General features: G+C 43.7%; 1 protein-coding gene across 1 annotated transcript in view; it reads left to right on the forward strand.

The window, feature by feature from the left end:
- The first annotated feature begins 460 nt into the window (after nucleotides 1-460).
- The window catches only part of IleRS-m (Isoleucyl-tRNA synthetase, mitochondrial), a 32,341-nt gene continuing 19,595 nt past the window's right edge, over nucleotides 461-13,206 (forward strand). The window contains exons 1-8 of the mRNA XM_075674597.1: nucleotides 461-696; nucleotides 1,844-1,966; nucleotides 3,029-3,179; nucleotides 4,006-4,154; nucleotides 5,525-5,574; nucleotides 8,875-8,922; nucleotides 9,779-9,840; nucleotides 12,720-12,810. Of these exons, the coding sequence (XP_075530712.1) occupies nucleotides 511-696; nucleotides 1,844-1,966; nucleotides 3,029-3,179; nucleotides 4,006-4,154; nucleotides 5,525-5,574; nucleotides 8,875-8,922; nucleotides 9,779-9,840; nucleotides 12,720-12,810 (860 nt within the window). The 5' untranslated portion in view covers nucleotides 461-510. The remainder of the gene's footprint in view (nucleotides 697-1,843; nucleotides 1,967-3,028; nucleotides 3,180-4,005; nucleotides 4,155-5,524; nucleotides 5,575-8,874; nucleotides 8,923-9,778; nucleotides 9,841-12,719; nucleotides 12,811-13,206) is intronic.

Consider the following 13,206-nt stretch of genomic DNA (forward strand, 5'->3'; position numbering starts at 1 on the left):
AAATACAGTGTAAGAAACGCGCTAACATACACTAATGTGGCGTTAAAATTGTACAAAGGACAGACCATAATGCTTTTGAACGCGAGAAGTCGGTGAACAAGAAACTTTCACAAAGAAAAATATAATCAATAGAATTACAAAGCGAGCGGGACATATTTAGCTATACTGAAATAGTATTTAAGGGATAGTAGCACAATAATAACGGGAAACTCAAGAAAAAACAACACGTTAGGTGAGGTAGAGTTTGAAAAATGCGTTAGAAGATGCCGGACATTTTCCTGGTCACTCTCATAAGCGATGGCATTAGGAAGGCTGAACTAATGCTTATTATTTATTGTTACTAGTAGGCTTTACTATTTTGAGTAGCGTATAAAGTAGCAAAGCCTCATACCTTTGTACAAGTTTAGCAGCTCAAATTGCCAGTATATTCTAGGCACTACAGCTCAACTGCTATGGACAACACGTTTACCAATATGGCTGCGCACACAGCGGCTAAACGTGTCTTGTGAAATGCCACACGGACTGGCGAGGTCGTGTTGCGTTCTCAGTAAGCGCAGACCGACATCATGTCTGCAGACTTGCATTCGAAAGAGCAGCAAGATATCGTACAGTGGCACTGTGCTTTTGCCCAAGACAGGCTTTCCCCAGCGAATCACAGGCGCGAAAAGGTCCGAAAACGATGAGAAGATCGCTAAAGTGAGTTTCGGTTCGAGCGGTTCTCTATTACTGTTGGTTTACAGCGTACAGAATAAACCCAGTTTATGAGCGACTGTTTTCGTTTCTTACGATGTGTTCAAGCTATCGCAATGCCTTAGGGATCGCATACGAAAGTCACACACATTTACCGTGATCGGTGAACATTTCCTTCGCGTGTTTGTATTGAGCAAAATCATGTCGCCTCACATCGCGCGTCCGTCGGCGCTCGTTGCGAACACCCTGTTCAATAGAAAAGTACAACATCGAATAAGCGATTCAGGCACTTATGAGACAGATTTTCGCTGTTGCATTTAAGTGACACATACCGCGGCTACTAAAGCACTGACTAATGTGCTGTGGTTTTAGTGTACTGTTGGGTCAATCGTCTTCATTCATTACATACGTGAATAGTCATTAGCCTGTATTAAGTAACAAAAGTTGGGTGCCCTTAATTTCTGCTTACATACATTATTATGAATAACCTTGCCGCTGCATTTGTAGTGCATACGTAAGCTGAATCACCCAATGGTCGCTAAAACTAACAGGTGAAGCGGGAAACTTCACAATGCTCGTCCACGTTTTTTGAACCTTTAAAAGAGCAAAAGCTGGAGGAAAGGGCTTAAGCGCGGCCTGCAGGAGTCGAACTCACTACCTCCCGAAGTCGTGCGCGGTGCTTTGCCAACCGAGCCACGCAAGTGGATGACGTCTGTTGTGCTTAATGACGTGGTGCCATCCGCGCTGGTAACACGAAGACGTGGTCGGCATTGCATTATTAAATGCCCGGGTTACGTTATCGTTAATATTGAGCGAAAATGGAATGCATGAAGGAAGGGAAAAAACCTCGGAGGGAGGTGGCGAGGGCGTCCCTAAAAGCTACCATGATTTAAACAATGTCTTGATTATAATAGTACCGGCAACCCCGGAGGGCCTACTTCCCAAGAGCCAACACGCAGAAGGGCCAGGAGTACAGAGAAAACGGCGTCAGGGGAGGAGGTCGTCTTGCCTAGGCTAGCTGCCTGATGTCATGCTCTTTCCTAGATTTTTTTTTTTCCTTTCCTCCATGTGTACTGAACATCCACTTCGAAATGTACATGACTTATGGACAGATGACGGTTGCTCAGGCTTTCTTTCTTCTTTCCTTTTTCAGTATGCATGCTTTGAAGAGCACTATGCATGGCAACGTGAAAACAACAAGGGACCCCACTTCATTCTTCACGACGGGCCTCCATATGCGAACGGTGACACGCACTTGGGCCACGCCGTCAACAAGGTGACCCCCACTAGAGGCTTGATCTTGGCCTGCTTATTTGCCAAAACATTGGTTAGGGAAAATGAAAAATGAGATTTCCAGCATTCAAGCGCCCTTGTTGTGCACAGACCATGTTGGGAGCCTGCATACGGATGTGTGAATAAGCAAAGCATAACCACTAAGTCTTTCACATTGTTTTACAGCGAAGCTGTGTGGGAGAGTGCAACACTGGTTTTCATGTGGCGGCATGGTTGCTATTGAGGAGTCGCAGATGCATTGCATTTTGGAGTGCTGGCGCGCGGCGTATAGGAGCACACATTGGATATAACAGAGAGCGTAGAAGTACTAAGCGTGTGTATAATGAAGCATTTCAAAAGACCTGGGTATAAATAGATCTTAAGTGGTTTGTGAAAGCATGCACAAGACCTTGAATATGACAAAGGGGTGTACTGGATATAATGAAACACCCCAATATAGTACTTCTAGTGTAGCGGATGAGTTGCACAGGATGTAGAATGTGTTGGATGCAGTGGAGAGTATAGAAGTACTGGGCTCAGATTTAATACAGCATGCGAAAGTACCCTGGCTATATTGAAGTACTCGCACCAGATTTAGTGAGGCGTTTGCAAAGACTTGGGGATACGTCGACCAAGGAACGTGTCCCAACTGCTTGGTTTCCGTGGCAGCATCAGATGTTTGACACCTGCCTTGGCTATGCCCTTTAGCATGAGCAGTCGGTTAACATTTTGAGATAGGGCGGACAGAAGCCAGATGTATCTGAATACTACACTCATTAGGTGATGGACAATTAGTTTGCTGAGACGTTGCTGCAGTTCCCACACCATGCAGTTCACAAGCTTTTATTTTATTCCCCATATGCTTTGCGGCAAATCCTACTATCCCACTCTCCTCTTCTAGCGCCCCCCCCCTCCCCCAAATAAAATGAAATCATTTGCAGGTAGTTAGGAGACACCTAGGACATTTGAAGCTTGTGAAAACTTCCTTAAACAGTTCTGCTGCTGTCTTTTGACGTATGAGCTGCTCTAATTTGCTCACAGTGTCAAGATATTTCTATTTGTGCAGATTCTGAAGGACATCACCATCAGGTACCACTCCTTAAGAGGTGACCGTGTGCACTTTGTGCCAGGCTGGGACTGTCATGGCCTCCCCATCGAGACAAAAGCTCTCACTGCAGCTGAAAGCCATGGAACACCAACTGATGTTCGCTCCAAAGGTAGCTGACTTCAACCACATTCTGCATTTAACTTAAAAAAAAAAAAAACTGCAAATAGAAATGCTAAACTAGGCTATACTGGCAGATCATCCTTTCAAAATTCTCTGTACAAATTTTAAGGCAAAGCTTTCTTTGCCTCCTTGCCCCGCATTGTGGGTTCTGTCTTGCTGAGTTGGCAACAACTTGGGGGCACTCTGTATGTCCCCATATTTGGCTAATCACCTAAAAGATGTATGTGCCACTTTGACACAAGACGTATACCTAAAGGCCCTAAATGTATTTTTATATGTATCATACTTTTCTAAATTCCCTATTCCCCATAATTTCCTGCAACTTTTCTTTCAAATGCTTGTACATGACCTGTTTTTGCTAATCTTTTGGTATACATCCATTGGAAATGAGCATTTTACTAGTGTGTAGCTGCTTTGCTTCTATGCCACGTTATAAGGCAACTCTAATGAAATTTTGGGCCACGTTAGATGCTTGGTTTCAGGTAGTATAGACGTAGAGCAACCTTCCTGCAAAATTTTTCACTTGAAGTATGGATAGATGCTCACAGAAAGCTAGCAAAAATAGAAGCATTGGCTTCAACGGTCCTTGCTCCACCCTTTTTAATCACTTCAAGCCTCCATAATCCTGCAAACCTTTCTCTTGTTTTCAATTTAACCACAGTGTAATTACTCTGCAGTTGACCTTTGCACTACCAGAAGTTTCGAAATAAACGACCAAAACTGACCTAAATATGCGCACTGTTCAACTGTATTCTACATTTTGTTTTTACTTTTTTTTCATTTCCTTTCACCCACCTTAATCCGAACTGCCAAAGCACACAGCTTTGCATCTGCCACCATTCAGAAGCAGATGAACTCCTTCAAGCATTGGGGTGTCATGGCCAACTGGAAGAAACCGTACAGGACATTCGATGTCACCTACGTCACAAAGCAGATTGAGGCCTTTTATGATCTCTACGAAAAGGTAGGTCTTTTTCTTTCTTTGAGAACCCTCTCAGCCTTTGCTGACCTTGGCTAGTGCTTGCTGAGTAGCTTGTACACAGAAAGGAATTGTATTTTTATGCCCAATGGGTGGGGATCCAATGTCACTCTCTCTGTGCATCCCGATGCTCTAACCACATTCGCCTACATACTTCGGTTGTGCCAACGCCAAGTAGCTCTTTCAGACAATTAGCACATGTGTCACACTGTATGGCATATGTGCACGTGCCATTTTTCATTAGGCTACAGATGCAACTGTGAAACTGGCGAACCTTTCTCATGGTACTTCTCTCTGTGTACACCTCCCCTCACCATTATTTCCTCGACAAACATCAAACAATGACTTGATCCACATGACATCACTGCATCGATGTTTCACAGTGTACATCGACATGAACTGCAGTTTGAATTTCGACATAGCTTGTGAATGGTGGGAACATTGCGCGCATGACATTAAAAGTACGACATTGTACGAACATAGGCAATGCGTGAGATAACTTGTTGCCTAGGATGACAGTAAGCAGAGCGTGATGCATCATACATGTTTAGTTTTATAGCATTTTATTTACCGCTTTACGAAATCTTTGCTTCGTATAGATTGCAATGTGTGTGTTGGAATTGTGTAATTTTTTGCATGCTGTAAAATGTGCGTGTTGACAGTTTAGCACAGTCCTTTTAGAACAGTAGTGCATAAACTCGGGGAACTATGTAGATCCCACGCACTATAGGAATCAATGTAAAGTGAAGTGTTTTGCTGGAAACTGGTAATGTACCATCCTTTTCGGTTCTGCTAAGTACTACCAGATGTTGCAACATGCCTGTGTGAGGTGAGCAATTGGGTGAGTGATGACAACACGACGAGTTACAACAAGATGGTGACAATGGTGTGACAGTGTTTGCATGACAGTTGATTTATTGCACTGTTGCAAAAAAAAAAAAAAAAACCTGGGGCGATTTTGAACGTAGTACACCGGGTAAACTGGGTCGATTGAAAGGTGGTGCAATGTCTCATAAGGCATGAAAGGACTCGCTGCCACTAGGGAAGGATAGGGGAATGTGGTGTGTTGTTAGTTTTATAAGAAAGTTGTTGCTATGTGAATTTCCAGATGCACCCACCTTCTCAAAGTGCTGGGTTGCATGAGTGAAGGAAGGCGGTAAAGTTGTTATGCAATCATGCCACTCATGCATTTGTGGCATAATGGCTAAAGAATTGCACAAGGGTCCTTGGTTCAAATCCCACCATCAGACATGCGAGTTGAAAATGTCAACAGTCGTTTATAAAATGTCGGCTTTTGAAATTCCCTCTGGAAATGACAGCTGCCACCCTTTTCTCCCCCCCCCCCCTTTTTTCAGGGCTATGTTTTTCGAGACTTCAAGCCCGTCTACTGGTCACCATCTAACCGGTATGCGTCTGCTTATGTTACACTGCTATATAAGACATTGTTTTCTAGCACCAGAAAGTTTCCTTGAAGTTTAATTTTGTTTTTAATTAGAAAAGCTTGAATGCTACATGGTGCGAAAATCTGCTATGGGCAGCTGAAAAATTTCATATGCGATGCAGTGAAACCAGTGAGCCCAAATCCACTGATAGTAAGTGAAACAGGTAACTGTTCATGGAGCAAGAATTTTTCAGGAGGTGAAACAGTGCTTGCTCTGGTGCCCCTATAGAACCATGGCAGAGGGCATGGTCCCGATGGGCCCTCTGTTTTTTGAGTTGGCCCGTCGAAATTGGGAGGACGCATGCATCAGATTGCTCACCACAGAGGCTTGAAGGTTCAATGCCATTTGGAACCATCTGCTGCTAGCCACTGCTACGCGCGAATGTATGCGGTCGTTTCTGGTACTGGTGCTACTTCCACAAATTTTGAAGCAGTGGCACAAAAACAACTGCTCGCAGACTTGTGGCGAACGTGGGAGGCAGGAAGATCCCTCACCACATCTTGCTCACTGTCGCAAGAGGTGTGCATGCTTGTACCTTGGCGCACTGGAGTCTCCGTTTTAGCATGCTTCATTTACTTCACGTCACATTCGGTTGGCTTTCTTCTTTTTGCAAACTGAAAACAAGTAGGCTGCGAAAATATTGAAATATTAATGGCACAGTGTCTGGCGACAAAACGGGCTGTTTCGGCTTGTCTAGAAGGACTTCACCCCCTAGTTCGCTGTAATACCACCTTTTCTGTATGCCGCTCTCTGAGAAATGCTTCTAGCAAACATAGTCGCTAGACGTTAGGTCTAGATCTTTCCTTGGGACTGCACGAGCCCACACTTGCAACTGTATCAGGTCACTAGGAATCTCGAAGGTAATTACCTTTTCCTTGCAGCCACTGCTGCAGTTCAGCATGACACGTTTCCACTCCATCTTCAAATGGCATGGATGAAAAGTGCTCGCACAGTGTCTGAGAAACTGGCGCCGGTGGTGCAATGCAGGCGCTTGAGAACAAGAGAGACAAAAAGCCTGCATACCGTAAAGAAAGCCGCAACAGTTTGCTTGTAGGAGCGCATCGTGTCCTAACCAATCTGAGCTTTGTCTCCCAAGGTCGTTTACGCATGCGTGTATGCCCACCGCTTGCAAGCGAGTGAATTCGTGGGGCCTGCACATGCCATCTGTTGTGGGATGCTGCTGGTAGTTCGTTTCCGGGGCAGCGTGGGATCTAATTTGAGCAGTACCAAGCAATTGCTGCTGCTACAGTCACCGTCACTTCTGTTGCTTGCAATTTATAAAATATGGGCCGATATCACAATTTTTGTATGTTGCACCCTTAGAAGAGCTGGTAAGCGATGGGAACGTGCCCTCCGTGTCATCTATCATGCTGTGACCAAAACTGCATTTCCTCCTCACCAAACCGTGACGCTATCACGCTGTTTGCACACTCTCTCTGTTGTGTACAGACGGATTCCCCTCCTGAAATACAGTTTACGTTTGTTACAGTGGACCCGCGTACAACAGACTTTCGGATATAACGGACCATATTTCAGCCTTAGCTTGTTTTACTTATTTTATGAATATCTTTTTGTTATTATCTACATTAATATCTCAATATCTTGCGCGCGAGGGAGATAAGCGGGGCGGAAGCACGCTGTCTTTCGCGCGAGAGACACAGAAAGGAAGCGAGGGAAAGATGGGGACGGCGGGTTTCTACTCCGGTGGCTGCTGTTAACGGCGCACCCGTGTGGGTGCTGTATCTTGAAAGCGATCTGTGAAGTGGACAAGGTGCGCATCCGCTCGGACCTATTCTTCAAAGCGATCTGTGCTGTGCTTTTGACGTTTAGTTCACGTTGAAGCGAGAGAGAGCACGGAGGACAATTCACTCAATGCTGCTGCCGTGCTTATCTTGCTTTATTTGCTGTCACAATTGATGCTTTACCTTTCGGGTGAAACTGCGGCATTTTGTTTGTTTTTTACTTTGGATGTTCATCACTCACTATTTGCAACAATGTTGTTAGAAATCGTGACGAAAGTTTCGAAAGTGAGGCGTTTCGGATATTATGAACTTTCGATGAAACGAACGTTTTTTTGTCGAATTATCACGGTCCGTTATAACAAGAGTCAACTGTACTTTTTTCTCTGTGACTTTGTTCCTAACCACATCAGTGATTTTTCTGCCTAGCCAAACTGCACTGCCATCCTGTTTTGCTGTTGTTCTTAATTCAGTTCAATGTACTTTCATTCGTCGTTCACTTACGTATCAGCGAAGTACTACAGTAAGAAACTGTAGTGTCTCACTTTGAGCCATGCATATTTTTTTAATGCAATGGCATTAAAAAGGTTTTTACTGCATTGCTGCTGTGTTGCTAGGTTATTCCCATTTCAGGTTGAAGTATTGCAACTAAACCTTCACTTATGTAGCAGTGAAGTACCAAAATAAGAAGTTGTAGTGTCTCACCTTGAGCCCTATAGCTTTTCTTATGCAATAGCTTTTGTGTGCCCACACCCACTTTCTTGACTCTGGCTGGGTATCTCATCTCGAAGCTGTATGAACATAAAACAAGGGGGGAAAAAAATGTTCTCATTAGTTGGGTTCAAACCAAGACCTCCATGACTGTGATGTAGGCAGTCTGCTAGCACTCCATCAATGCCGTGCATCAAATGCAAAAGAAAAAGAAGAAAGTGCTGTGACCTAGTTATTCCAGTTCACAATATAGTTTTAATGGGCTACATGAAAGGCAGCTAACTCCATCTATCAGTTACTTTAACGTGACCCGCTGTAACTATTTTGTGAACTGGAAGGAATCGGCTATGGAATCAGCTGGCGTAAGACCGGGGTAACAGAGTGTCGCTTGGAGAAGCCTTGATCCTGCAGTGGGCATAAGTAGGCTCCTGCTGATGATGATTAAAGGTAGCATGGCGAAATATGAAAGCCATTCTTTCGTGGTGTAAATTAATCGTGAAGCTTAGTACCCACTGCAAAGACTGAAGGTGTAATTGTTAATCTATATTCACAAGTGATATACAACATTTGCATATCGGAAAGATATGTATCATACTTTAGCAAGCACTGACCGCTACTGCTTTCATGGGCAATGAATCATCTATGGTGCATAAGAATCGCCCCTGATGTCACAGACATTGTCACAGTAAACAAAGAAAGATGTGGAAACATGAATACAGTCATAATGCACGAAAATGTCGGGATGCTATTGCATTCTCATAGATAGTCCTGAGAGGTGAATTCCTGCTCTATTTTTTCATGCTTTCCTCGCAGAACTGCGCTTGCTGAAGCTGAGTTGGAGTACAATGTCAATCACGTTAGGTAAGGAATGTTCCATGTCGCAACCTTTCTCTTATGCTCTCCTGTGTTAAGCTGATAGCCTAGAATGTCCTTGACCATTCCAAACTTGAGTATGCAAGCTTTTTTTTTTTTGCATGTGACCCTTACGTACTAAATCCAATTAAAACATTCAGATCAGTCAAGAACAGTGTTACTAGATTCATCTTTACTGATTATTCTTAAGACTCTAGTATCACAACCTTAAAGTCGAAACTTGATCTTCCCTTACAGCTCTGGCCGTTCGTCACAGAATATCTCAAGTAAAACTTTATCACGAGCTTTTGCATTTGCTACCATTTAACAGTGAACTCATTGTACCCATCCGTTGTGTGTCTTGCCCCACCCACATGCTCATACCATAACAAATATTCCTAAGGCGTGCTGAATATAGGCGTTTTCAATGAGAAATGTGCGAACGCATTCAATGTCCCTTGAGCTTCGCTGAGAGATACCTTGCCAATAAAGGGGTTGCTATTGGGGTCACCATAGGGGTCAGGCGTATGCATGCTGACAGGTCAAGTTCGAACTATCTGGCGAAGGCCAATTTTAGGATCGAAATAACAAAGGTTTGGCCCTATAGATATGCACGGGCCCTGGCTGGGACCTTCAGCAGAGATCAAATTAAGGGGAATCGAATTAACGGAACGCTACTGTACTTTTGTGTTTACTCTCATGTTATTGTATTTACTGCGACTGTACATGCCCGTCATGTAATGTCCCTCACAGGACCCTTGAGATATGTTAAATAAGTAAGCCAATAAATATTATGGACTTCCCCCTTGCAACCATGTTGAATCTGCTTTTCTTGGATTTTTATTTATTTTATTACATTTTTCAGCAAATCTGTGTACGTTGCCTTCCCGCTAGTCAAAGTGCCGGACGCTGTGCGAAGTGTTTTGTGTAAGTGGACATTGCATTCATCCTTGACAGTCCTCTTCCAGAAGCATGCATTTTCGTCTAGTTAGTAAGGTCAAGAAAGAAATGGGGCAACCCATCAGTAATTTAGGCCGCGATAACATAAAACTACTATTTCAATCTGTTTTTTCCAAATCCACCATTAGCCCTCTGTGGTAGGCCAAAATTCCAAAGCCATTTTGGCCACTTTGATTGGAATAGTTTTGTATGATATCCTGGTTTTAGTTGCTAAATCGGTGATGTCTATCTCAGTGTGGCTGGCAGCAGTATGTGCTTTCCGCTGATTCTCACTGTGCTCTGAAATACATTAGGGCGACCATTTATAGCACGAAAAACTAAGCACTGGTTCCCATCACTGCCATGCCCAAGGGCGGGAATGCCCAAAGTCGTTTTGGAGCAGACTAAATTTCATTTTGGAGCAGATTCGAGCAGACAAATTCTGATTTTGGAGGAGTCTGTAGCATATACATATATTATTATTGGAGTAGTTGGGAGCATGCAAATACTAATTTAGAACATTACTATAATTCAGTGGGGCAGCAGTCACAAAGCCTTGCATTTTGCAGCATTAACCCCTTAACCATATTGAACGAACAAAGCTTGTCTTTGCCGAGCTATCCCAAAACCGTTTTGGATGAGTGTAGCTGGTACATCGAGATAATATCTCCTTTCGAATGTTTTGAACAAGACACGCTCGTTTGCGGGCTGGTTGATGTGTCTCCTCACAGATGGCAGCACTGGGCAGGTAGTTTCTTTCTCTACCGCCGTTTCAAATTTCATTGGGGGCAACTCGTGTTTAAAAAAAATGGCGTCTGGTGGAGGCGACACATGTTACTGGTTCATTGTCACGGAAAAGAAGCCTTTCGCCATCCTCCAGCTCTTTGGACAATAACGATTCAGATGCAGATGTTTACTTCGTTTCTGAAAGCAAAAGCAATAGCGATGACTTCGAAATGAGTAGTTCATGAGATGAAGAAAACTGCCCAGAAGACACTATTGTGAGTGCGTGTCATTGGCAATACATTGACATCAATGACAGTCCAACAAAGCCTCCTCAGTTTCCGTTGTTGGCCGTCCCTGGCAAGCCGCTGTCATAATGACACCACTTTCCGAACTGCACCCTTGCTCTGTTCTTTATTTTTGATTACTGGCAGGTAACTGGCCTCCTTTATCATGAGCAATAATAAACTTTGTTATGCTAGTTTGACTTAGTATGTGCTTGAATTTTTTTTTTTTTCAACATCGAAAACTTGCTTTTTAGAAGGAAAATATTCAGTACCAAAAAAAAGTAAGCAATTTGGGCACAGAAATTCTCAAAATAATAAAACAGTTAAAGGGTTAAGGAAGTGCTGCAGAGGAGCCTAAAGCCATTTTTCATACTAGTATTTTTGCATTACATGCTGGTAAAGTGACCTGCTAAAGAGCTGGTAAAGTGACTTCCAGCAGAAGTAGGGAAGAAGCTAGGGGTATTGAACACCACGGAGGCTTATTCAAATATATTTCTAGCTAATGCGACAGCGCCAACTAGCTCAAACCAAGATTCTGCATGTGACTGAATTCGCTTTGCCACTCGCTAGAAGTACCTAGACATCTGGAATTCACATTGAGCGATAGGGTGCAAGCCCCTTTCACAAGCTAAAAGGAGCGACATTGCTCCTCTCTTGGCCTCTTTTCCAAGTAACCTTGCCAGACCTGCCTTCTCTCGCTACTTGCCCTCTCAGTTTGCACTGTTCTGATTACGGCCATCAGGCTGAGCAGCAGTGTGATTGATGCGATATCAGTTTTCGCTATCACCACGATCACTGTGATCACGGGGCTACACACTGTGATCAAAAGCAACTGTCAGGGTGCTGACTTGAGTAAAAAAATAATAATAATAAAAACAAGAAAAAAAGGTGCGGCCATCAGCCCGTGGACTCTGGTGCGTGTTTCCACGGAAGCAGCACCAGTGCAACCTTGTGACTCTGCACCACCAACAGTGAAGTGTGGATAAGCTCCAGGCCTACTTGCCTGCCCTCGCTTACCAACAATAGTAAACAACTGTCGCTACCTTTGGCATTATTCATGGGGCTTAATTGGGTGTGGCTGTTCGCGCCCACTGGCGGCCAGGGTACGAAAGTTATTTTTGTACCCGTTCCGAGACCAATGACATAATGCCCTGCACAGTGCTGGCTATCTTTTGCTGATGCTTGCCAAAGCTCTTCTGGCACAGCGGGGTACAGTTTTGGTCATTTTGCCACTTTTTGCACGATTGGGCGCGGCACAGTGCTTCAGTATCAAAATGGCGCAATCGGCACAGTATTTCCCAACTCTGTACACTGAATAAAGCATTGTACTGACAGTGTGCACAGAAATTAGTGCCAGCTTTTTCTCTAGCAATTTTAACATCAAGATCTATGATCTGTCCTGTGTTTACACCTGTTTTCCACCTTTTTCCACCTTTTATCCCCTTTTCTCCCAAATGTTTGAGAACCACTACTCTCAAACATTTGTGCTTCGGACGCTAAGGCAGACTAATAATCAATCACATTAGCTAGACTTGTTGCCTGCCTCTAGTGCAACTTTATTCATTGTCCATGAGCAAGGAAAGTTGCTGAGGAGGTTTTGAAGTTGCCTTTACGAGGCAGAAATGCCAATGTCCAAGTGGAAAAGTGAAAGATGTATGCCCACTTGGATCAAGCAGCTTATCTTCATGTTACATGCTGTTCCACTTATCAGTCAACTTGTCAATCAACTTGTCGATGTCTGCTCTCCACACTCCACTTCCCCTACCTTTTTGTTTCCTTTCACTTTGGTATTTAACTATGCCACGGAAATTGTGATGTGATGCACTCATTCTTGATTTCAAGCCACTCGCATTTCAGCAAAGGGCGTTGAGCTCTTGGCACTGATATGGACAACCACACCGTGGACCCTGCCAGCAAATCAGGCCATCTGCTTCTCCTCAAAACATCAGTGAGTGGGCTTGCCTTTCCGTTACTATGAATGCCTTAAGCATACTTGCCAAAACTCCAGAATTTTCCGTAAAGTTTATGGATTTGGGCTCCCCCCATTCTAAGATTTTATAAATAATTTCCATTCATGGAAAACTATCGCTCGGCAGTCTTTGAACCTTCTGTTAGAAGTCTTCTGACAATGAAAAGATGCCAGGGGGGGTGCTTGCTTTCAAGCACGTTTATACAGACAAATTCCTAAAGCAGGTAAAATCGACAACATCAGAGTTGCTGAAAAATTCACTCCAATCTAAAAATGATGTGCTGCTTGTCGGTCTCCACTGTTTGAAGTTTGCTGCTGCTAGCGTAATGTGCATGAAGGTAGAACATTGTTAACCCTTTCAGTGTAGTGTTTTTT

This window comes from Dermacentor variabilis, chromosome 11 (genome assembly GCF_050947875.1).
Source record: "Dermacentor variabilis isolate Ectoservices chromosome 11, ASM5094787v1, whole genome shotgun sequence".
NCBI lineage: Eukaryota > Metazoa > Arthropoda > Arachnida > Ixodida > Ixodidae > Dermacentor > Dermacentor variabilis.